Raw genomic sequence first — 22123 nt, 5'->3', positions numbered from 1 at the left:
GTCCTCAGAGAGGTCGTTTTCCTCTAAAGTCGATTGGCCGGTTGAGAGAACAACTCTGTCCGCCCGCGTACTGTAAGCTGCTATCACCCCCGTTTCCATGGTGTGTGATTTGCATGCCGTCCATGCACGTGTGCGTGTAATTTATGTGGATGCGAGGCTGCTGCTGCTGATTGATCGATACACAGAAGCTGCACTGTAGCGTAGAGCTGCTGTAGAGTGTCATCAGTGGAAACATGATCTCACTTTATATGCTTTTTAATGCAGAGGACTCATTAATATATACAACAGGAGAGGAGTCAAACCCTGAAGTATGCAATCTAATCTAATCTGTGATGGATATTTGTCATTAGTTTCAATAATCGTTTGATCAATAAGGAAAAATAGGTATGAAAATAAACATCTCTGTAACTAACAATTATTTCTTTATCGGTTAATCTACTGATTATTTTCTTAATGAATCAATTGTTTTATCTATAAAATGTCAGAAAATAGCCTCTTCAAATGTCTTGTTTTGTCCGACCAACAGTCCAAAACCCCAAAATATTCAATTTACCATCATGTACGACGAAGAAAAGCTTTAAATCGTCACATTTGAGAACCTGAAAACAGCTAATTTTAGCATTTTTGCTTGTAAAACAATTATTCGATTATCATAATCTTCTGTCAGTCGACTAGTCATTGCAGCTCTAATCTCATTTAGTATATGAGATAGTAAATAATTTATTGTGCACAAAACAATCTCACCTCAAGGTCTTTTCAGAAGACAATCTGGAGCTTTCAATCATATCAGATAATCTTCCTCAACAGTTTCTGATAGAGAATCAACTTTCTTTCTCAACATGGACCAAAAAAAGTCTTTAAGTGTTCAGAGACGACCGAAATTTGACCTGCAATTCTATGACAAGTGGGTGAACTACTTCTGCTGAGGAAGATCATTTATTACAGTTGAAAGCTCCTAAATTGACCTTGTGGTGAGATTGATTTGTCACTATTTCTAAGGGGGAATTAACTTCCAGTCTTCATATTTAATTGGGGAAAAAGATCAGATCTGTGAAGCTTGCTGCATCGTTGACACACGTGCACGAATACCGACACAACCAATCATACGTCTGCTTCCTGTGCTGCCCTGGAAACGCAGCCTCCTCCTCCTCCTCCTCCTCCTCCTCCTCCTCCTCCTCCTCCTCTGGTCCCGTTGATATCTGCGGGGCCGTAACGGGGACGAGGCTCCCAGGCGAACGTGGCAGCAGCAGCAGCGGCGGCGGCTGTGAGCTTAATTTAACAGCACCATTAGCCCAGTTTCCTTCCCTCCGTGACCGAGCCGACAGATGGGAGGAGCGACTTTTACAGAACTTCAGAGTTTCAGTTTGTGGAAATCAGCTTCCTGCCTGCCTGGCTGGCTGGCTGGCTGGCTGGCTGGCTGGCTGGCTGGCTGGCTGAGCTCTGATGTGTGCGTGCTTGGTTGTAGTAAAAATCATTCACATGTAGGCAGGAGAGCTGCTTCACGTGCCGTTAGTCTAATGGCTCTCGTTAATTGATCGCAGAGCGGCGGCGAGCAGACGAGCTGAGCCTGTAAATTAAAAGACTGTTCAGCTACAGATGAACACAGACAGTTTAACGACAGATGCTGAGCGATTGATAGTAAAAATCAACATTTACGTCCGTCTGAACCTTGTTTATTCACCTTTTTTAGGACATAAACACTTGTGTTAATTCTCTATTCACTGTTCAACACATCATATTAAGCAAGGCTGCAATTAATGATTAATTTCTTGATTAACCGAGCGATTGATGGGTGTCTGAGCTTCGTTTCTGTGTCATAAACTGCACAAAAGTAACATGTGGAAAATGTTCAGTATAAGTAGAAGGTGTTCGGATGCACTGATCCAGGTCACAGCACTGAGTTTTAATATTGTGGTGGATAGTTTTACATAGAAACAGGGGAGGAAGACACATATTTCTAGATAAGACAGCTCACACTTATTATTATTAGTAGTATATTTTTAGTATTTTTTTGTACTTAAATTATTTATTGTTGTCTTAAATGATGATGAACATTAAAACAACCACATATATATAAACAACAATCACTTTTAATATGTATTTATGGTTGTTTAATGAATATTGTAAAAGTCAGTCAGCCTCTATGATCAATACTTTAGAGTTTGATTTGGATGATGTTGTTTCCCTCTTATATATCTGATGAATAATATCAATCCTGTATCGACTGAATTTGAGTGAACAGCTGCTTGTTGCACTAATGTTTGACATCTGGCGTCATAATGGACTGCTGAAATTACAAATATAATGTCCAGAACAGGGGGGGCAGGGAATTAATATATGCTAAAGTAAGTTAGCAAATAGAAAATATTAGTTGTGTGAGTTTTGATGATGATGAACATTTTTCATGGTTTTGTGGCTGCAGCTAAGGATTATTTCCAATTAATCTTCAGATTATTTTTCCGATTAATTGTTTTGGTTCATAAAACATTGAATCAGTGACAAATGTCCCATCACAGTTTCCTGGAGTCCAAAGTGAGAACAGCCCAAAACTCAAATATATTTAATTTCCTGTAATGTTAGACGAGGAAAAGCAGCAAATACTCACGTTTAAAAAAAACCTGAAACCATCATTCTTGCTGATTAATTTATTCTTGATCAACTTTGCAGCTCTAAAGCAATCAGAGGAGATTTATTGATAATGAAAACTACTTCTTACAATGATAGCTTGCTGCATTTTCTGGACTTTTCTAGATTTATTTGATCTTTCAAAAGCGAGTATTAGTCTTTGTTTTCCAACATCTGTCTGTTCTACTGATAAAAACACGCACACACAATGAAAACCAAAACTTTTCATGAAATAGGAAGCATGTACATCTTGACCATCATATATTTTTGTCATTGAAAACAACAGAACGTGCAGTGACTTCAGTCTAGATGTAATATCGCTCAGCGACCAGCAGATGGCAGCAGAGAAACTCTCTGGTCTCTTTGTTCTTCTTCGACACGTCGTGTGCGTTTCTCACAATCAAAGTGAGTTTTCCAAAAATTGCACCAGAGCCTGAACATGAAGCTCAGGTGGCGCGTATGTGTTGATATGGTGCCAGCAGGGAGACTCTCACTAGTCGTTCATTGAGTTTCCCATACCACCCCATGACAAGGAAAGTCACAGATAGAGTGTCTGACACCATGTTGTAAAATGTAAACATCACTTTCAGTCACGGTTGTGTTTCACTTCACTGTTTTATCTCACAGAATGAAAGATAAGGTGGTTATATCGCAGTTTTAATGCACAAAACCCGTTTATTTTGATTCTTTTGTGTGTTTTTAAATGAAAACCCCTGTTTGTGTCAAATTACCCATAATCCTTTGCAGCTCTGATTCAAATCCATTGCTGCAGTGCTGCTCCTGGTGTCGTAGTTGCTCTGAATGTTTTCCTGGCTTTGTTTTTTTTTGAGAGATTTTATCAGTTTTATCATTTTTTTTTTTTTTGTGTGTTTATTTTCATGTTTCAGGTGGTTTTGCTGGGGATGGATATTCTGTCAGCTCTGGTCACCAGACTGCAGGAGAGATTCAGGACGCAGGTTGGAACAGGTGAGCTGCTTCACATCTGTTTCTCTGCTCATGTAAAAAAATAAATATTTAAAATAAAAATTAAATAAATAGATAAATAAATACAGTTTTTAGCCTTGCTTTTGATATTTTATGACAATTATTTACACTATTTAAACATTTATTTTATTGTATTCAAGTTTTAAAATGTCTTATTCCATCGTACTTTTATCAGATTTATCTATTTTATTTTATTTTAGATTTATTTCACTAGTTTTTATTATTATTCATGTTTTGTTTTGTTTTTCACATGTGCATTAATCTTTTTTTATGCACTCTATATATTTGTAGACCTGTTATTTGCTTCTCAGTCATCTATAAAGCACTTTTTTTTCTTTTTGTAATAATTTGTGTAAAAGTTTCTACAATAATAAAGTTTGATTGATTGATTAATGTGAAAATAGAGAAAATAAAATGTAGAGAATGTAAATTACAGCAGTGAATAGAGTTGTTACGGTGTAATAAAAGGACAATTAACTACAATTATATATTTATGTATAAATATAACTAATATTATGCATTTTACAATAATAAAGGCACAATCTGTAATTTTTCATTAATTTCACATTCCTGTATTTATACATAATTCTGAGTTTTTATGAATTTAGCACAAGTTACAAATATCTATTTCAGTGTGAATAGTTAAATATAAATATTTTGTTACATTTTCTTACCTAAATTATATTATTTATGTTTTTTAAAGCACCTTATCTTACATAATTTCCAGTGTTTTTGATGCACACAGACACTTATTTTTATGTTTTTTACTTTGATATTATAATTTTTTTTTTTTTTTTTGTGCTCTGATCATGAAGAAGCAACATTTTCATCTCTGCTATAATGTTTTTATGATTGAAATGATTGATTATTGTGGTTTATATGATCTACTTCATATCCTGTTAGTGTGTGAATGTAGTTTTCTCAATTTCTCCCCTGAGAAGTTGTTTTGTTTTTGCAGCTGCAGCGACATAAAGTTTTGTCTAAGAGTGGGAATAAGGCAACAAACACAGTCAGAATATATCAAATTGTTCAGCTTCATTTAATATCTCCGGACCAGAACAGGAAATGTTGTAAATCAGTTTTAAATTATTAAGTTTGGAACTTTATTGTCCACATGGTGGAAAATTATCTTTGGTTGCAACACATCACGTTAAAAACAATATAATACAACCAACATCATTTAAAATATGTAGAAGAAAGTAGATTTGTCTTATTTTAGGACTTTTTCACCTTATAAAATGCTTTTTGTGGTATGTAATGACACATAAGAATTACGGCTTAGAAGTATTTATATTTAACTTTTTTGTGCTTTATACATCTTGTTCTTTATATTGATGCTGCAGTAACATAAGCTGACATGTAGATCTACAGTATTTGGCAGCAATAGAATAAAATTATACAAAGTAATTTCAATTATTCATTCATATATTTATCTAAAGATCATACAGTGAGCAGAGGAGACCCCTGTCTTTTGTATTATAGTTGTTAAAGACATGAAACTCTGCAGCTTGTCAGTAATCTGTCTCGTTTCTGTTCTCTGTTTCCGCTCAGTTCTGCCGAGTTTAATAGATCGACTCGGAGACGCCAAGGACCAAGTTCGAGACCAGGACCAAGCACTTCTACTGAAGATCATGGACCAGGCTGCGAACCCGCAGGTACACAACAACACACACATGTATACACACCAACACACACACATTTATACACACCAACACACACACATTTATACACACCAACACACACATTTATACACACCAACACACACACATGTATACACACCAACACACACACATTTATACACACCAACACACACACACACCTTTGACTAATATATAAGTCGATCACAGTCAATCAGAGGACATTGCAGAAGATATTTAGTGACTCTTTAGATGAAATATGACCAGAAAACTATTTACTCCTCCTGTAAATATCCTTAATGAGAGCATGTTGTAATTACTGTAGTGATTTATAGTTTTCTTTGTGTGATTGATTGTACTGATAAAGGTCACAAGTCATTGATCGGTGGGAGCTTTCTGTTTCCAACAGCCCTCTAAAACAAGCCAGTCTGTAGCGAATAAATCAAAGCCATCTGCTGTTTAATGCTTCAACTTTAGCATCTTATTTCCTCTTATCATTTGAGGAAATGTATCATGAGACTTGGCACACGTGTTAATATCTGCTTTCTATCTATCTTTGTGTGTTTCTGCCTTTTCAGTATGTTTGGGAGCGAATGATGGGAGGCTTCAAGCATAAGAACAACAGGACCAGAGAAGGACTCTGCCTCTGCCTCATCTCAACCTTGAATGTGTAAGTAATCATATAAACTACAAATGTAATGTCATTTGACATGTTTTAGCTTTGTTTAAAGGGTTCTATGTTTGGAATAACTTTGATAAAAGCAGTTATTTTAGGTTTTAAGATGATAAACATAAGGCCAGTGGATTTTAGAGCTGTAGATATGAGGGGTAAATGGGAATATACTGAAAATATAACACAAGTTTGTACAGAAATCAGGTTTAGGACGTAAATGTGGTTATAATGATTATTTTCATTGTAAGGATTCATTGTTTCGTTTATAAAATATCAGAAAATAATAAAAAATGCCCTTTAAAATATTACATAATGCAATTTCACATCCTTAAATTATTGTTTAGTACAAAAAAAAAAGCATCAAATCTTCACATTTGAACGTCGTGTCGTGTTGGAATCCTCATCTTGTGTTTTTCAGGTTTGGATCTCAGAGTCTGACGCTCAGTAAAATTGTCCCTCACATCTGTAACCTGCTCGGAGATCCAACGAGTCAGGTACGACCCGCTGCCTCCCACCTGCACACAAACACCCGAAGCTTCAATCAGTGTAGAAAATACAGAAACGGTTGTTCTGTCCTTTAATGTAGCATCAGGCCCCCACTTGATTGGAAGTTGTCACCTCTCCTACCAGTAAGAACGAACCAAAATCACATCCAGTTTAATTTAAACTGAGAAAGCAAAGAATTTCACACTGAGAGTAGACTACATGGACACCTGAGCATTGCAGCAGTATGTAGGAAAACCATGAGACTTGATGTGTTATTTTAACAGCTTCTACTTAGTTCTAGTTCATCCCGAAGGTGTTGGATGGGGTTGAGGTCGAGTTTGTCCAAAACAAACTGGGAGAAATATTTCTTTATGAAGCTGCTTTTGTCCGCGGAGAGAGATTGTGATGTTGAAACAGGAAAAGGCACAAACACAAAGTGTTGACACAAAGTTAGAAATACACTATTGTCTAAAATACCATTGTGTGTCGTAGCATTAAGATTTCCCCTCATTGGAACCACGAGGCCTAGTCCAAACCAAGAAAAACAGACTCTGGAGGGTCCACATACTTTTGGCCATATAGTGCTTATTATTGGTCTTGGGCTGCCATCTGCTGGTGAAATTACAGCACTGCAGCTCAGCAGGACTGATCAGACCACTAACCAGGATCTCTGTGTTTCTCTAAATCTTCCTTTTACACTCAAACCTTCAACGTGCATGTTGATATATTTTGGTAGAGCAAACATTCAGCTGTTGTCGGACCATATTAGCCTTTGCAGGGATCAAACCTGTGACCCTGCAGCCCACCGGACCCCTCGTCTCCCAGCTCTGCCCTGCCTCTGAGTTTGTTGTCCCCTGATAGGCTGCAGAGAGGTCTATCATCACCGGAATCATTACTTCCTCCTGAGGACAGGAAGCCGTGCCCATGAACTTCCCTTCCTGAAACCAAACATGCTCGCACATGCTCACTCAGGCACTTGTCTGCTAGCGCGTTACGAACCATCACCAGCTTTAAAGCTCATATTCTCTGCTCAAAACAATTACAAAATGTTTCTTATTAGCAGAAAGTAGAGACCAGGAGGTAATTCTCCAGTGTCACAAGTGAGCTTCCTCCCAAATTAATAAGTAAAAACAATAAAAAAAACACAATATGTTAAATTAAAAATACAAATGAAATAAAACTGGAAAATAGCAGGCACATAAAATGAATGCTGCACAGTACCTGTATGTTAATATAACTGATAAATATGTGATATTATATTTTCTTTCTTTTGTGGACTCGCAGGTGCGTGACGGCGCCATGAACTGCCTCGTAGAGATCTACCGCCATGTTGGAGAGCGAGTGAGAATGGACCTCGGGAAGAAGGGCCTGCCTCAGTCACGGTGCGTTCAAACACACTCTGTCATCCGTTGTAGGGGAATAACTGTTTTATTAGGTGCAGGGTGTCATTTTTTTTTATTAATCATCCAAAGTGACATTGACCAGAAACCCAGAGATGTTCAGTTTATAATGATACAAAACAAAGAAAAACAGCAAATTCCCATATTTGAGAAGCTGGAACCAGAAAATGTATAATATTTCTTGCTTTATAAATGACTTAAATTACTAATTGATATCAAAATTGTCAGCTGAGTAATCATCTAATGGTGCTGTGCTGAGTATTGTCACATCAGGAGACGACTCAAAGTTGTTTTCAGCCTTTGTGTCTGAACAAAAACATTGTTTTATATTTTGTTTAGCTCATAAACTATCACACTGAAATAGGTATTTTAACATCACCACCATTTTAATTTCAATCTTACATATTATTCTTTTTTAACAACATAATTAAAGTAGAAACACTCCTCAAAACGATGCCAAAGTCAACAAATGTCACCTGTAGCTGGTGCTTACGTAGACATTGTGATTATTAGTGTTTGGCCTCACAGTCGGCCATTTCCTGTGTATTTTTGGATGCAGACGCTCTGGATGATAAGATGTTACTTTGGCCTATTTATCTGCTCTCTGGAGAGTCTGAAATGAGCCAGTTTTGTGTTTTTTTTTTTTTTTTTTTTTCATTTCAGAGGATCGGCTGCAGGCCCGAAGGCAGCAGAGCTTTTTCTTTCTCACCGTCACAACATCAGTTAGTGCTAATTCTCTTCTTCCTCTCCTCTTTTTTTTTTCCAGGTTAAACGTCATCTTCAGTAAATTTGACGAAGTTCAAAGGTCGGGGAACATGGTCCTGTCACCTGTGTCAGGTAAGACCACCTCTACCTGTTTTAAGCCCATAAAGGTTCTGATAGACAGTTTGTTTGGACTGTATTGTTGTCATGGCAGCATTGTGTCTGTTTTTGTATAGTTTTGTATAGTTTGTTGTTGATAATAGCCTGCAGACACCAACATGTGACTGCCAACACCCTTCCAAACTGCATACACGTGTGTTTTTTTCCTGTAAACCTACTAGACTTCACTGTAAACCAAACATAAATGTAGGATTATGTAAATTAATCGTCCTGTCCAGCTTCTGCTCCACTAATCTCTTTGTCTTTCTTACAAATAAAACATGTTCCTGGAGTTTATTTTCCATATTTAGAAGTTAATTTGATGGTTTCTGTCCCCATAGTGTTCATAAATACTAATCTCTGTTAGTAAACTTCTACAAGTCCTGCTGTTATTACTAACTTGTCTGAACTGACCACAGACGCTCGACTGGCTGATGATCTGTGGGCTTATAGGATTTTTAGTTCCTACTTCTGGAGCAAAAACTTGAAGTTCTGGTTTCACTGAAGCTTTCTACAGGAACAGAAAACAAGTCATTTGATTTATGTAGCTTATAAATGCTTGTTAATTGCTAAATAATTGTTAATTTATTGTTATTTCAGTTGGTCGCGGGGTTCAAGATAAAGGCTGTACACCTAAATATCAAAGAATGTGAGGCATAGCAATGTGGCACAGTGAGCCTGTTTCAGCTGGGAAGCCCTTCTCTTGGTTTCCACAGGTCTCAGTGGGGTGTGTTCGCTTGTCTTTCAGTCACAGTGCAACCTGAACCTGTTTCTTTGTGCTCTGGGAGGCGAGTAGCTTTCAGCTCTTCACTGCAGGAAAAGTGACCCTGCAGAATCGGGACAGTAAAGCTGCTTCACTCTCAGTAATTTCAGTGTTTACATCAGTTTCTATTGGATGCTATCCTGCAGATATTGACAGTGTGGGAGGTTAGTTGTAGTAGACTGTGCACAAAGTGAGTTAGTTTTTCTGTGTGTTTCAGCTCTGAAACCTGGGCTACGTGACGTCTGACTGGTCTTTTAGTCTTTTGAACTTATTGTCTGCCAGGCTGAAGCTGACAGGTCTTCATCACTGTGATCACAAGGCTCAGCTTTCATCTTTCAGGGCCCCCCAGCTTAAAAAAAAACAAAAACAAGACCACCTTTCTCTGGGGAAACAGCCTGAGTTTGTCCCTGAGGGGAGCTTAACCAGGCCTCCCCTGCAGTATCAGAAACATCTTGTTGTCTTTATAAAATAAAAGAGTTGCACTGTCACAAATCCTGTAGGATGTCCTGTAGCTTCATCTCTTGCATTAATATTAGCTTAGCAGCAGACTTCATGACAGCTCTGATAGTGCAGTAAATGAGTGCTTGCCAGTCATGTGACCTGATCGTTGAAGGGGATTGGGCGAGATGTGTCATCTAAGAAAGATGATTAACAACATTTTCCACAGTGTGTTTATCACTCAGCCTTTAAAAAAAAAGACAAAGAAAAGTTCAGTTGTGACTTGAAAGAGAATGTGAATGTCATCTGAGCGGATGTGTGGGAAGCGTCACATTGACCTCGAAAACAGGGATATGAGATGGAACAATTGATAGAAATGGAACAGAACGAGCTGATAATCATTCAGAAGAGAGCATGAGAAACTGAAACCTGACACACTGAGATACAGAGAGAGAATGAGGAGCTGAGATATGAAAAGAAAGGAAGGAAGAGACTAAAAAAGACTAAAAGGAGAGAGATGTAACTGATGAAAAACAGGAAAAACAAAACAGACTTGAAGCTCTTAACTTCAGCAGCCCTGGGCTCTTATTTTGGAGGAGTGGTGTCAGCTGTCGTCCCTACAGTCACAAGACCAGGTTGGAGGGGAAAGGGAGGAGGCAGGGCGGCAGTGCATCAGCTGTGTCTGTGTCAGGACGGCACTGTTTCTCCTCTGCAGGAAAAAGGTATCGTCTCCCAAAGTCAAGCTGCAGGTAAATTTCTCACAAGACTTTTAAATAATCTGCGATCTGCAAGGTTCATGGAGAATATTTAGCCGTTTGTTTTGTGTTATTGGTGCAAGAGCTGGTTGTTACCTGCGTCTGTCAGGATCTGTGTGCTCATATAAGCCTTGATAATTGCACTCTGATCATAATTGGGAACTGAATGCCACAAGTAACTGAAGCTCAGTGATGCGAGTAATCCTGCTGTTCAGCTCTGCTCTCGCCTGTAGCCTCGACGTGCACGATTACCGCTGAAGTGATAAGCCCAATTATTTAGGTAGGAAATTGTTGTTGTAATTCGAGGAACAAAGTTTGAGGAAGGCTACGTTGTCAACGTGCCGGCTGGTATTCTTTACTGTTTACTGTCATGATAGATGATAGAATGTGCAGCTTTACTTTGTTTATAGTCACATCAGTTTCATAAAGACAGATTACAGATTAAGCCAGGCTTGCTTCAGTAAATTATCATGAAACTTGCTCTGACAGACTATCCTGGTCCTGGTCCAGGTTGTTTTCAGACAGGTTCCTCAATAGCCTCAGTGTTAGTTAAAGGGAAACGGCAACCAAACATGCTGTTAGCTGCAGTTCAGGGCAGCTGATTCATCTGCTGTTATTATTTTGATGAATCAGTTATTCATTTAGTTTGTGAAATGTTGGTTCAGTTTGCTTGTTTTGTCTTGACTCTGAATCCAAAACCTTCAGATATTCAATTTACTGTCATATACGACTAAAAAAACTGCAGAAAGTCACATTTGAGAAGCTGAAACCATAACATGTTGACCAGTTTTGTTTGGAAAAATGACAGAAACGATTAATCATTTATCAGAATAGTTACTGATTATTTTTCTGTTGATCAACAAATTGATTAATCATTGCAATTCTACTGCAGTGACTTAAAACGTAGAGCTCAGACAGTTGTCAGTTGTAAATATCTGCCTCCAGTGAACTAGAGAGAGTTTGGCCTGTTTTAGCGCTTTGATTGAATCAGAATTAAATTATAGGTTTTAATCATGGCTGCAGTCTTCCAGTGAAAGCTGCATTTTCACCATGCAAATGAAATTACTTATTTAAAGTTGTTTATTGGTTTAATATCATGTTAAATCTAATACATCTGGTTAATTGAGTTACAGAAGTTAAAAGGAAAATCCACAAGAAGGTGACAACACAAGACACTTAGCAGCTTTATTTCTGAGCTTTTAGCTGCATCTTGACAGTCTTTATCTGTGAGTGTATTAGATGGTTCAGTTGTCATCATGTGACCTACAGTAAGTGTGTAACCTGGAGGCAGAAGGGTAGAGATCAAAGCTCTAGAAAAGACAAGTAAGTCAAACTCCTCTTCACAACCTCCAGAATGAACTTTGACCCTCACATTTGCTTTTATTTTATGAATATATCATATCTTGTCAGTGATCTTAGATGAATGCAGCTCTCTGGGTTTTGATAAACAGTGACCTGGCTGTGTGACGCACTCGGCCTCAGGAGGTCCTGCAGGGAGGTGCTGAGAGACGAGGGCAGGTACTCGCTGCCAGCAGGACTTAGGTTGCACAGTGGGAAACATCCTGAATAATGAACGCTGTGCCGAGACAGAAAGAGACAACATGATGCAGCAGAGAGATACACAGAGTAGAAAGACCGTCTAAAGAGCATTAATGAGAGGCTACAAAGCACTGAAGTAAAACTAAAATACTCCTGCACAACGTCTCTCTTGCTGCTGGTTAATTCATAACATTTTTGACAATGATCTGAACTGAATGAACATCATTATATATATATATGCTGACGATCAGATACTGTATATTTGTGATAAAGATATAAACCTAATGAAGGTATGTGAGTGTGTGGGAGTTTTCTAGCCTCTAAAGCTCCTGTCAGTCATTGAAGTGTGGAAAGATATAGTTTGTTCAGGCGCTTTAGCATCAATCTATTATGTTTGGTCTATGAAACATCGGAAAACGGCGAAACTTAACATACTTTAATTGCAAACCTGCATGTTGATGATTTCGCTTTTCGTGGTAGCAAATGTTTCGAGGCCCAGTGTGTGTCCCGCCACAACAGATCCACAATGACAAAGATAAACAAAAAGACGCCCCACTAAACAACAGGAAAACCCCTCTCCACAGAAACTGGAGGATACCAAACAGGAAAACGTTTCCTCCCAACAGGAACTCGTCTAGAAGACCGTCTTCAAATGTGCTTTCAGCGTAAGTGACGGAGGACAAAATCCAGTGTGTCCACACAGTCATTTAAAAGTTGATGTGAAGCTTATATGAGTCTTGAGCAGTCTGAGTTAGTCATATCAAGTGGATATCTGACACATTTACAGTCTTTTTAGCATCAAATTCCCTCTTTGTGTTTCCCTGTTGAGCTGCAGGTGGAAGTATAGTAACAAAAAGAGGAACTTTGGCACTAAAAAGACTGTAACGTTGAAAGATATCTACTTGATTTGACTCATTTGGACGCTGAAGCTTCATATTAGCTTCAGATAAACTTTTAAATACATTTTTGTATATTTTATCCTCCATCGCCTCCATTGTAAGGTCATTATGGAGGGATCTTCTAATGGTCAGTATGAACAGGAGGAATGATTACAGCAAGAAAAACATGTTTCGCTGTTGTTCCAAGACGACTTAAGAGAATCTGTGACAAACGTCTTGCTGTGAAACTTTATTTGTACTTTCAATTGTCACCCATCTAGATATATAAATATCTTGGAAGTCTTGAGCTTGTGAGGATCAGGTGATAGTTTATAGGCGTCTTTTTGTCCAGCTACTGGAAGAAATTCCAGTTTAGAGCTGCTATATGAAGATTAATCAATTAGCAGCAGTTATCTTGATAATCGATTAATTGTTTCAAGTAAAAATGTCAAACATCCTCTCGTTCCAGCTTCTCAAATGAGAATTTGCTGCTTTTCTTGGTCTTACATTACAGAAAATGGGATATTTTGGGATTACAGAAGAAATCAGATCAAACAGATAAATCTGTAAAGAAAATAAATGTTCATTGTATCCTGAGCCAACTATCTGTACTTTTTGTTGCTTTTTCTTAACACATCATCCGTCTGTAACTCCAGACTCTCACTTGCGCAACATACATAGATGTTAATCTGGTGAGAAAGTTGTGAAAGATGCCTGATGATTTTGTGGGAACATCCCTCCCACTGTTGTTCCAGCTGGTTGTGATATACAGCAGACCGGCAGGGGTGTTTCCCACCTCATTCATTCATTCATTCAGCAATGAAAAGGCTGAAAATCACCTCATTTCCACAGGTTGTCGTTTACATTTGAGCTAGGGCAGCGTGATTATTAGTGGTGATTATTAATCCGTATGTTTAGGGTGGCAGAAAGTGAGTAAAATAAGCTCCTGTGTTTAATCCCTGTGAGTAGGAAATGAGTATAAACCACATGTTGAATGATAGTAAACAAGAGCTGCAGGTAAAGTCTATAGAAACTCATTTACCTGCTGTGAGTCCGTGGTGGGAATCTGAGCGGCTCTCCCACGCCTCCCAGTTTCTTCCCGGATCAGTGATGCAACACTGTGCTGCTAAACGCCTCACCTCTCCCCCCGGTCATTTTGTGAATTTGCATCGGGGAGATCAGCTGTCACACTCCATCAGGCTCCGAGCTCCCAAAGACTTTGAGACCCTGCCAGGTGGAAAACTTGTGACTTGGCATCCAGAGGAAGTGCACAATTAGTCAGTTATTTTGTTAGAATTTGCAGGAAAAGTCTTTAAAAAAAAAAAAGCACTGAATTCAGTTCCCTAAAAGAAAGGCGATAGAAGGTTTAAAAAGTCTTATATTTAATTTACAAAGCTCTTGAATATCGTCTCGTTCCTGCTGTAGACACATCTATAAACTAAAGCTGCAACGATTAATTGATTAATTATTAGATTTGTTGATATAAATTCTCTGGTTCCTGCTTCTCGAATGTGAATATTTTCTGGTGTCTTTAGTCCTTTATCACAATAAACTGAATATCTTTGGTTGGTGGACAAAAGAAGACGTTTTCTAGCCTAGCTAGCTTATAGCTTTACTTTCTCTTTCAGTAATCTGCAGTAAATATACTTTGTCCCAGAAACTCTTTGTCTTGAAAAAAATATCTTGATGACTGTGGACCCGGGGCTTTATATGTGCTGCCAGTTTGTATCCAGCTCTGCATGTCCTGTTTTCTCCTCATGGATACAATCATCAGATCAAATCATTGTAGCTTTTATGTCTGACATTCAGCATGAACGTCCAGTCGGCTGGGGACTAGTGACCTTTTTTCTCATGAAAGGTTAAAAGCAGTGACTCTGTCTGTTCAGAGCTGCTGTATCTGCTTCTGCTGGACATGAAGGTACATTTAAAAATCAAACGACTGACTGTCTCTTCTACAATGAATGTAACACTTACAGGTAGCTCATACGCAACAAATATTGATGACAATGAATATTTTTCTTATTTTTGCCTCGTTCCAGACCTCTGAATGGCTACCCAGAGTATTTGGGTCTGTTGATCGGTCCACCACTTGTCTAGACTGAAATATACATAACTATTCAGTGGATTGGCACAAAATTTTGTGCAGATATTCTTGGTTCACAGATGATGAATCCCACTGACTTTGGTGATGTTCTGAGTTTTCTTCGAGCGCCACCAGGAGGTTGATTTTTGTAGTTTTGAATGACATATTTTAACAGCTGTCGGAGGGATTGTCATGAAATTTGGCGCAAACATTTATTGTCCCCAGAGGATTAATTATAATAAGTTAGAGCCATCATCAGGTCAGTTGGTTGCTCATGTTACCATTTGGCTAGCACAGCCATTAACTCTTTTATCAAAGAATTGAACAACTTAGTGTCATGAAGAGTAGCAGGAGATGGACCCAAACGCAGGACGCAGCAGATACTTAAGTATAACTCTCTAATCTAGATAAATGCAGGAAGAGCAAAGACTGAACTGAAAACAGGACTTAAAACAAACTGGACCGATGAGGGAATGGGGAGCAGGTGACTTAACAGAACAGGAAAGGAGCTGATTGGCTGTGGGGGGGGGGCATTTGGAGAAGATCAGGGCTAACGAGGCTGTGAAGGCAGTTGTGGAGGGAAAAAGCAGCACAGGAACACAAGAGGAAAAACACAGTAAACAAAACAAAGGCAGCTCTGATTCCTCACTGCACATGCTTACATAAACAAGAGTAATCTCATATACACAAAAGCATTTTCTTATGTACAGCTGAAAGTAGCCGGAATAAACTCATAATTCCTAAGTAAACACATAAGTAAACACATATTCCCATTAACACACTGGCTAGAAAGGCAAAACAGTCTCTTAGTGGTGACTTGAAGCCTGATTGTCTGCACAGGACTGATGTTTCTGAACCAGGAGTCTTTTAAACTCAGAGAGACAGACGGAGAGATGGGACAGGAAGTACAGGTGAAGGGATTAAGGTGATTACAGAGAAGTCTGAGGGCATCTGGTGGACTGCCGGAGAATGGCAGGTGCAGAGCGGTGAGCAGGTAGGCCGGTAGTGAGCGTGGCTGTAGAGGAGTCTTGGCAGGCAGGCAGATGACTGGCAGGAACACGAGGAAGAGTTGTGGAGCACAGAGAGACGCACGGTTACAACAGCAATTACAGTTGAAGAGTAAAAACACGCTGGAAAGTTGGCCTGAGCTTCCTACTACCACTATGAATGATGGAACGATGTGGAGGAGGGAGTAGTCACGCCCACAGAAACACACAAAGAGAGACAGACAGGGAGTAACTAACAGACACAATTAAAGCTGTTTTATCATAATATTAGTATTAAAGGGAGGGTGGTGACAGACGGGGAAGATCTGACTGATCAGAGGATCTGAGAATGAACTCAGGAGGTCAGAGATGAATGCTGGTGCTGTAGGACATGGCTGTCTCTATAAAAGATAAAAACCTCCGTCTCAGTCTTGTTTTGGTGCGTAGGATACATCAGAGAAAATCTTAATATTCATATTTCCGTCCTGCTGTGATAAAAACACTCACACAGACAGACTGGGGCTGCATAAAGAGCCAGTATACAATTAATAAGCAGTTGTTAACTGTAAATCATGCAAATATATTCAAGTAGAGCCCCAGAATTTAAATATAGAGCTGGACCTGTCCCCTTTAACGCTGATGGAGGACCAGCTTCCTCTGGAGAGGTGTCTCTCCGTCCCCCCCACCCCACCCCCCCCCCCCTGAGTCATGATGACACTGTAGCTGTCCCTCATCTCTGACTCCACCTCCAGACTGGGGTTTGTCCCCTGATCGACCCCTCCCTTCTCCTCCCATTGGTCCACTCCTCCTCCTCCTCTCCTTCATCACTTCTCTCCATCCTGGTCCTGGGAGTGTGCGCGTGTTTGCCGAAGCGAACTAGAGAGGACAGCGTGCATGCGTGCGTGTGTGTGTGGACGAAGATAGAGAGGAAGATTATATCGAAGCACATGCTCCCTGACAGGGGAGGGGGGAGGCTAGCCTTCAACTCCCCTCCTTCCTCCCCTCTTTTCCCTCCTCAGCTGGGGGAAAAAGATGTGAGGAGCACAGAGGACCGGAGGACCACCTGACCGTCTGTCTGCCGGCATGCTGAGGAAACTGGTCTGCAGGCGGATCTGCTCCTGTAAGCTGCTGCTGCTGCTGCTGCTGCTGCTGCTGATTGAACGCAGCTTCTAGAAGAGAGAAATAGTGGAGGTTGTAATCAGTGATGAATGCAGGCGACAGGAGATGAATGGCAGGAGAGGAGGAGGAGGAGGAGGAGGGAGGAGGAGGTAGTGGGGAGTGCCTGGTGTGACGACGGCTGTAAATCCAGCTGAAATGTGTCTGCGGTGTCTTGAATGCACTGTAAACACAGCAGGATGATATCCTGGCCTGCTCGCAGCTGATTTGTTGCGTGCACAATGGACAGGACGTGATGCAGCCTTGTTGTCTGTCTCTGAGCAAAGTTAAGGTCAGGAAGCAGGAGAAACAGGACCGAGTCTGTCCGCTGTGGAATCTGGGAGAAATCCAGATTTAATCTGATGTTATGTCGTCCTTTTGTGTTTTGTTTTCGTGACAAAAAAAAAAGCACCGTAGAATGAACTTTTCCTGCTGATTTTGTTTTTGGATGTGAGAGGAAAGACGAGATGACACGCTGGTGTGTGAAAAGCAAGGCTATCAAGGTTAAATTTATCCTGGAAAGCTTCCTTTTGTAGCCTGTTCTGGCTCAGTCGATTAGTTTTTGACACTGTTATGTCATTATTATATTAAAGTTTGTCTTGTAGATTATGTTTCTGATGCATTTTGAATTGTGTTTTTCATGCTGAAGGGCATATATGTACAGCTACATGTGTACTTGTACTGCAGTCTGGTTCAAAGCCATTCAATATTCTGTTATAATTAAAATAATATGCAGGTATTTTTTATTTTGCTGAATGCTCTAAAAAGTGCTCGTTCACTAGCTTGTTGAGCTTAATGTGTGAACTCTGTTGAGAGGTTTTACAGCCACTAGTTTATAGTATATTAGTGGTAAAACAGTAGTCAAAGGTTTGTTCACATGGAGAGGAGGCGTCTTCATTCTGCTACATGTCAAGATCTAAAGGTTTGCTCAAACTGTAAAACGCTTTTTGAGATTTTATTTACTCCAGTATAGAGCTGCAACGATTAGTCAATTAACAGATTAGTTGCCAACTATTTGATTAATCATTTGGGGTCATTCTTTAAGGAAAAAAAGTCCAAAACTCTCTGTTTCAAGCTTCTTAAATGTGAACATTTTCTGGTTTCTTTAGTCCTGTATGACAGTAAACTGAAGATCTTTGGGTTGTGGACTGTTGATCAGGAGAAAAATAGACATTTGAGGTTGACTTTCTGGGCTTTGGGTAACAGTGATCGTCATTTTACACCATTTTCTAACATTTTTTGGGCCAAACAACTAATTGATTTATGGAGAAGATAATTGTTAGCTGCAGCTCTACTCCAGTGAGAAAATTCACTTTTTTTCCAGTTATGATTCAGTTATGTTATAGGGACTCATTTCATGCAACATTTCAAGTCGTCATTATGTCACAAAATGTTGATCAATGCTGTAATACTTTGACATTTTTGGAAATACACTTCATGAGAAGATTAATACCGCTCTCATGTGTGTACAGTACGATAAATATGAAGCTACAGCCAGCAGCCGGTTAGCTTAGCTTAGCACAAACACTGGAAACGGAGGGAAACGGCTAGCCTAGCTCTGTCTTAAGGTGACAACAATCTGCCTACCAGCATCTCTAAAGCTCACAAACTAATGTGACGAGCCGTCTCACTCTGCCTGCTTGTTTGTTTTACTCTACTCCCTTTTTGCAGATACTGGGAGTCAGCGAGCAGGTGGAGCTGGGAGGTACCTGCCCCTCTGGGAGTCTGGCTCTCTCTCAGCCTTCTTCTTTTGTTTGGTTTGTTGCACCGTCCATGTTGTCTAATCTGTACAAGAAAGAAAGTGTAAGAACAACATGTTGTGGTCGTACCAGCAGTTATGTGCTGGATTATTTCTTGCTGGGGTCACTGGAGACTCTTAAGTTAATGTGTATTTCCAAAAATGTCAGAACTGCTCCTCACAGATAATCGTTACAATGAGAAGTCAAACATCCATTTGCTAACCTCACCAGCATTATCAACATTTCTTATGGTTGTAAAGTCAGCATTAAATTCTATTTATTACTGAAACACACAAAGGAAGTGTTGTGTTAGTAGGAACAGTAGCTTGATCAATCAATGTGCTGGAAAATAATAATAAACAAGGCAATATTATTATGGTGACGCTGGTTAAAATCATATCATCCACAACTAGTGGACTACTGCTCACAGCGCCAACTAGTGGTTTTAGTCAACTGCTCGATAATGTGGACACACATCAGATCAATAAGCAGCAGAGAGATGCTGAGACGCCACTTTAACACTGCTGCTACTGAGCAGCGGTTTCAGCTAATGATCATTTAATTTTGACTAAATAAATGATAATAATGATAATAATTTTAGTTCAGTCTAGAGTTTGACTTGACTTTTATTTCCTTGTAATACGTGAAGCTTTTATATTGATTTTAGCATCACAGTAATGATCTGATAGTGATAGCGCTCTGAGCTAACCTGTGAAGATAAAGTCCATTGATCCTGAAAGAGATATTGGGTCAGTGAAACACAGCAGGATCCATTTCAACTCTGCAAATATAAATCTGATTCATTTCTATTATCAATAGATTCAAATATTTTTGAACAACAGCAGCAGAGATTTTCTTCTCTCGAGCTAACATGCTCTCCACCACCCTGCTTCTCTCCTCCTGTCACGTTGTGTTGCTGTTAACATGTTAAACTTTAGGTGACAGGGGTTTACACACACACACACACACACACACACACACACACACACACACACACACACACACACACACACACACAGTGACCTTGTGTTGATATTGAGAGGTGTTGCACCGCGCTTTGTTCCTGCATGAAGGAAAAACTGCAACCATGACTGATGTGTTGGCTTTGTGCCCTGCTGCTATGATTGTGTGTGTGTGTGTGTCTGTGTGTGTGCACGTGTGTGTGTGTCTGTGTGTGTGCACGTGTGTGTGTGTCTGTGTGTGTGTGTGTGTGTGTGTGTGTGTGTGTGTGTGTGTGTGTGTGTGTGTGTGTGTGTGTGTAAACTTTGAATAATGAAAGAGGATTGATTGCTAGCGGGGCAGATTTCTGTGCTGAGGGGGAGTCAGGTGGCGTTTGGGCGTCCACCGCAGGGCTGCACCTCTACCAGCTGTTGACAGGAAAGAAAACCTCTTGATGACCTTATTTACCTCTTTTTGTTGTTGTTGTTGTTGTTGTTGTTGTTATTGTTTATTTACGGAGCACTTCTGTTGCAGCATCACACCTGCAACTGTACTAAAACCTTAAAAAAAAAGATAATGTTACAGTACAACATGTCTGATAGTTGTCTTTTATGACAACATTGTTATTATATAATATATATATATATTATATATATATATATATATATAAAATATATATTGTTGAATCAGACGTCATTCTTCTGGTATTTATGTAGAAGGAATTTGTTTTAGTGCAACATGAAGAAATAAGATACCAATAAAAAACAAAAATAAGATATGAGAGCTGAAGAGTGTAATAAAACAATTATAAATACTTATAAATGTTATATAATAACATACAAATACACAAAAACAATATATACAGCTCATTTTACTGAGGAAGACTGTATCTCAGTGTGACTCTTCAACTTAAATCTAAGGCTGCAACTAACAACTGTTGTCATTATTATTTACTATAATGATGATGTTTTTGATTAATTTTATTCCTTAGTCTCTAAAATATCAATACAATTTCTCCATATTTGTTATTTTTGTTTATTTTTGTCAAATCTTCACATTTAAGAAGCTGGAAACAGACAGTCTTTGGTGTTTTTTGCTTGATAAATGGTTTCAATTAATCAATAATCAGAATTGTTGCTGAGTTATTTACATTTATATCTCGTCAGAATCCTTATTTAGCTCGATATAAGCAGTGGAAGATGCATAAAATCATCAGTGAGACTTTATGAAGAAGCAACACTAAGCACAGGCTTTAAAATTAGATTTTATGAGGTTGTTTATCCCTTTTTTTGTGTGTGTTGATCAGGACAAACTGCAGCCACAGTCTGTCTTCGTTATTGCACACTGTGTCCTTAAAATGTGTATTTCCTTCTCCTGCAGCGGCTCTGGGCTCCTCAGTGGGGACACTGGACTAATTGTTAGCTTGTTATGTTGGTGATGTAGGAATGTGAGTTATGTCCTCTGGGTCGGTGTCAGCTGAACGTCAGCTAAAAGTTAAAATGCAGAAATGTCAAGAGTCCGCCCGCCTGCCTGCCCGCTCGCTGCCTGCTGCCACATTGCTGGGATGCTCGGCGGTGGCGTTTTCTCTTTGTCCTGCTGGTTTTGAATTTACTGAAGACTCTGTTATTTAGTCACGTGACCAGAGCCCTCCTGTCTGCTCTTCCTCCTCCAGATAAAAACTTTGAGGACGATGACTCGGTGGACGGCGGCCGCTCCTCGTCCTCGTCCAAAGGAGCCTCGCAGTCCGGGAGGAAGGCGGTGAGCATGGGATCATTCCGACGTCCGGCCTCCGCCTCCAGCACCAAGTCTGCAGGTCAGAGACGACGTCCGCTAACTGACAAATGTCAAGACCAGATTGTCACGTACAGTCTGACTTTCCTCCCACTGTTGTTGTGCAAAGTTTGATCTTCATCAGGCACAAAACATTTCCACAAGCAGCACATTATATGAATCAGAACAAAACAGATATAAAAGCCGCTGACTGCAACACAAATACACACAAATAAATACAATGAGAATGAATAAATCAATCCTTCTCCACCAAATATAATGCAGTAAAATAATAAATAATAATAATAATAAAAGATATAAGAAAGACAAAGGAAAAAACTCTTAAAATATTAACAAATAATGACAAGTTTAATTTATTTTTTTACCTTAAAATAATTAAAATGATTACTTT

The 22123-nt window shown here is 39.3% G+C and overlaps 1 protein-coding gene and 1 non-coding gene across 7 annotated transcripts in view; one reads left to right on the top strand and one right to left on the bottom strand.

Annotated features, from left to right (window-relative positions):
- Positions 1-22123, top strand: part of LOC121891815 (CLIP-associating protein 1-B-like) — an 83448-nt gene that overhangs the window by 2890 nt on the left and 58435 nt on the right. For all 6 annotated transcript variants that reach the window (XM_042404413.1, XM_042404414.1, XM_042404417.1 and 3 more), the window contains exons 3-9: positions 3513-3591; positions 5161-5264; positions 5825-5916; positions 6338-6413; positions 7690-7787; positions 8572-8642; positions 21614-21754. In XM_042404413.1, the coding sequence (XP_042260347.1) occupies positions 3513-3591; positions 5161-5264; positions 5825-5916; positions 6338-6413; positions 7690-7787; positions 8572-8642; positions 21614-21754 (661 nt within the window). The remainder of the gene's footprint in view (positions 1-3512; positions 3592-5160; positions 5265-5824; positions 5917-6337; positions 6414-7689; positions 7788-8571; positions 8643-21613; positions 21755-22123) is intronic.
- LOC121892936 lies at positions 3036-3164 on the bottom strand. Its single transcript, XR_006094853.1, has one exon. It is a non-coding gene; the product is annotated as a U4atac minor spliceosomal RNA (small nuclear RNA).

Source organism: Thunnus maccoyii, chromosome 24, assembly GCF_910596095.1.
Source record: "Thunnus maccoyii chromosome 24, fThuMac1.1, whole genome shotgun sequence".
Lineage (NCBI taxonomy): Eukaryota > Metazoa > Chordata > Actinopteri > Scombriformes > Scombridae > Thunnus > Thunnus maccoyii.
This window is presented reverse-complemented; position numbering and strand designations above follow the sequence as displayed.